Here is a 4351-nt window from a genome sequence, read left to right on the forward strand (position 1 = left end):
AAGGTGGCGATCTGTTTAGAACGAAAAATAACATCACTTGATAAAAAGTGAAATGTTTTCTATAGTGTTACGATATCGTTGAAATACATTAAGTAATTGAACTTAACTTAAAACATGTAATACGTTTTGTATCATGGCTCTTCATAAAGGGAGTGCACTCTATCTGCCTGAAAAATATTACCAGGTATGCCGATTCAAGTGTTGTCACCGAAATCACTTGTATTGTTATTCATGTAGGTACAAGGCTCTGCTGGTTTGAGAGTTACAAGATTTACCTCAATTTCCTGGTAACTCGAGAACCCGATTAGTCAATGGTGAGCTACGTGTTTAATAAATTTGAATATGAATTCGAGGCTGAGCACATCCGGGCGCTTCACTCACACGAAGCAGTGGCAAGTAGACGACGAGCGGAAAGATAACATGCGAAGGTACAGGAAAATGGACAATTTTGGATGATATTATGAGAACTATGGCTGATACAACAACTGGAAATTATTGCGTGTTGGACAATGTGCACAGCACATACAGATTTTGAACGTCAAAAAAAGCTGTGTTTGCAATTATGAGACGGTGAAGCAGAGTTTTGTATCAACTTCCAGTTTATTCAGACAATATTTTCACCATCATGTGAACGCGTGTCGGGCATGTTGGCGCGAGGAATACGGCAAATGCCCGGATATCGCATAGGCACGGAAAATTCTCTCGGAAAGGTTTCACCTTTGCACTAAGGGTTTATAGTAACTTGAAAAATAAAAAAATGTCTTCTAGCTTCGTAAGTCAAACGTAATCTACGAATGAAGTACAGGACTTCAGTGATTCACAGCAGAAGTTTTTCTCACCAACAGGTTTTGCTGCAGAGTCGGTTTCAGCGAAGCTGTTATTGGTCACATCATTCATTACTGCCCAGAGAGAGTCGTCGTCTGTCGTACCGTACCCACATATTCCGGGCTCGTCGAATGTGCAGTCAACAGTGACTGCAACAGTGAGAAGTATTCATATATTTTATAGGTATTCAGTTTGATTGGAGCAAGTTTAAAGCCATCCAGCTGGAACAGAATAATTTTGTAAGGGTATCCAGCTAGACTAGAGTAAACTTATAGCGATCAGTGGCACTTCAGTAATTTTATAGGCATCAGACTGCATGGGAATAAGTTTATAGACATTTAGCTGGACTGGAGTAAAACTAGAGGCATCCAGGAGTAAGTTTCTGGATATCCAGCTGGAATGGAGTAACTTTATAAGCCTCCGCATGGAATGGAGTAAGTTTATAGACATCCAGCTGGAATGGAGTAAGTTTATAGACATCCAGCTGGAATGGAGTAAGTTTATAGACATCCAGATGGAATGGAGTAAGTTTATAGACATCCAGCTGGAATGGAGTAAAACTAGAGGCATCCAGGAGTAAGTTTCTGGATATCCAGCTGGACTGGAGTAACTTTATAAGCCTCCACATGGAATGGAGTAAGTTTATAGACATCCAGCTGGAATGGAGTAAGTTTATAGACATCCAGCTGGAATGGAGTAAGTTTATAGACATCCAGCTGGAATGGAGTAAGTTTATAGACATCCAGCTGGAATGGAGTAAGTTTATAGACATCCAGCTGGAATGGAGTACGTTTATAGACATCCAGCTGGAATGGAGTAATTCATAAGAATATTCCACTGAACTGGAGTATGTGTTTATAGGAGTTGGACTGGAGACAAACTTAGGCATCCAGATCATCGCAGTAACTTTATAGGCATTCAGATAAACTGCCTGGAGTAAGTTCTTGGATATCCAGCTGGAAGTGAGTAAGTTCATAGTCGTAGGACAGTATCCACTGAATTTGAGAAGGTTTAAAAGCTTGGCCATTAACAAAATATTTAGCGCTTAGTGGGAATAGGCGTTGTGTAATTATATACTCATCAGTTGGTGTTAAAATATTGGATGACCTGTTTAACTGATGACAATAGACACTAATCGCCTACCTTCCGAACACTGGCCAGGTGCTAACACAATATCGTCGATGTATGTGGACACCAACCCGTTGTTGTGTCCCGAGAGGAACGTCAAGTAGAATGTCTCCACGTTGGCGGCAGGGTGGCGAAGACCTTTTGGAACTGGCCATCTTGGGTTTGGAAACTTCGGCCCATATTAAAATCCGATGATTTAAACTGAACCAGAGGGGCGGGTATCGTTTTACCTTGGCGTAAAGGGGTGATAACGTTCATGCTGGGATCGTACAAACTGGGTTCGGCTTTAACTGGGTCTGTTCCCCCTGGTGGAAACGGGAGGATGGGTCCTTCTTCTGTGAGGTAAGAAAGGCATTTTACCCGAATGAAGATATAGCCCCTAAGTTTACCTTTATGGCGGTGAGTTTTATAGATGGAGGAAACCGCCGTAAAACACAGATCTTTGGCAAATTATGATGAACTTTCTCACGAGTGACGCACAGACGTGCACATCGTGTTGGTCCATAGACAAGTGGTCTTCAACGAACGTTAGACTACACAAACGAGTACTGGAGCGTCGTCCAAAGCCCACAGAGTGAGAAACGGGGATTTCACAAATCCGCTGTTCAAGGCCTCACATGCAGTGAGAACGAGGGCTTCGCAAATCCCCTATCCAAGTCCCCACAGGCAGTGAGAACGGGGGAATTCACAAATCCCCTGGCCAAGGCCGGATTTGAAGCCACACCTCAGGTCTCCTAGCGATTGGAAAGCACATCGAGACGTGATTATATTATCTCATGTTTGGGATTTCAATCTCTAGCCACAAAAGTAATTGTCTCTACATCTAAATCTGGCTTGATGGTCGGACAAAAGCTTGGAAAGATAAGTCTGGCCTGTCCGGCAGTGGGTTAACATTGCCATTATCCAGATTTAAAGCCTGACCAGACCAAAGAGGACAAGTGTGGAACCAGCCACCTCACTGGTAAAAACCTTACCTACAGGCGTGTAAGGTTACACTTTTTAAGAATCTGCAAGAACTGAGAGAATGCATCCCATACTGACGTTAACTGACAAGGATCTGTATTTCTCCGGTTACGTTAGACGATTAGCCAACTATCAAACTTTTCGCTACTCTGGATTTCCTCTCCATGCGTAGTCTTTTATACTGGTATTCACTGCACATAGTATATTCATACTTTATATACTGGAAAGTCGCGGGTTATTTGCTCGTTTTAGTATAGATACCACTTACCAAGTGAATTCGTTTGTATCCGAGCGTGCCAGTAAAACGTCAACATCTTTCTCATCAAGAATAGGTAAGTCAGGTGAAGCCAGGTGTGCAATGCTGTAACGGTTACTTTCCACGCCCAGTACGTAACCTGTGATATACCAGTTATACACCACTAAGGTCACTCCATAATTAGGCTATAAGAGAACTGATATGGAGTGGTTGGTGATGACACCCATCCAGTAAATTTATGCATTTCTCCACAATGCGTATAAAAACAAAACCTAATGACATACTGCCAACCAGTCCTGCTTCATTGATCTTTAATCTCTAAGTAACTGGGTACCAAGCGAGGCAGCGTCATTTTAAAAGTATTTGGAATAACCTGGGTTTGATCCCAGTTCTCCCGACTTCAAGGTGGCCGCTCTCACCATCTGATCTACTCTAACTGGATGGCCCATGTATTCATTCGTATATGCCTACAGCGAAGGTCAGTTTATACGAAATTAAAGAGATTACGTGAATAAATGATGTATAAATAGTGGCCTTCCTGAACAACTACCTTATATATTAATTAAGCCTCTTCTCAGTTGGGGGGCCTCCGTGGCTCAGTCGGTTAAAGCGCTAGCGCAGCGTAATGACCCAGGAGTCTCTCACCAATGCGGTCGCTGTGAGTTCAAGTCCAGCTCATGCTGGCGGCCGTACGTGAGAAGGTCTGCAGCAACCTGCGGATGGTCGTGGGTTTCCCCCGGGCTCTGTCCGGTTTCCACCCACCATAATGCTGACCGCCGTCGTATAAGTGAAGTATTCTTGAGTACGGCGTAAAACACCAATCAAAAAAAACAAAAAAAAAAAAAAATCTTCTCAGTTGGTTTGCACGCTAGCGCAGGGTAATGACCCAAAAGCCTCTCACCAATGCGGTCGCTGTGAGTTCAAGTCCAGCTCATGCTGGTTTCCTCTCCGGTCGTACGTGGGAAGGTCTGGAAGCAACCTATGGATGGTCGTCGGTTTCCCCCGGGCACTGCCCGGTTTCCTCCCGTCATAATGCTGGCAGCCGTTGTATAAGTGAAATACGGCGTAAAGCACTAATCAAATAAATAAATAAATAAATAGATAAACCAGCATAAAACCGGGGACTTACCGCGATCAGAGTTGGTGGAATGATCCTGTAGTGGTACATTGTGATCCACA

The 4351-nt window shown here is 43.4% G+C and overlaps 1 protein-coding gene across 1 annotated transcript in view; it reads right to left on the reverse strand.

The window, feature by feature from the left end:
* Positions 1-2638: 2638 nt before the first annotated feature.
* The window catches only part of LOC135463356 (uncharacterized), a 55127-nt gene continuing 53414 nt past the window's right edge, over positions 2639-4351 (reverse strand). The window contains exons 51-52 of the mRNA XM_064740615.1: positions 3185-3311; positions 2639-2687 (exon numbers count right to left, since the gene is read on the reverse strand). Coding sequence (XP_064596685.1) covers positions 2639-2687; positions 3185-3311 — 176 coding nt within the window. The remainder of the gene's footprint in view (positions 2688-3184; positions 3312-4351) is intronic.

This window comes from Liolophura sinensis, chromosome 3 (assembly GCF_032854445.1).
Source record: "Liolophura sinensis isolate JHLJ2023 chromosome 3, CUHK_Ljap_v2, whole genome shotgun sequence".
In the NCBI taxonomy this organism is placed as follows: Eukaryota; Metazoa; Mollusca; class Polyplacophora; order Chitonida; family Chitonidae; genus Liolophura; species Liolophura sinensis.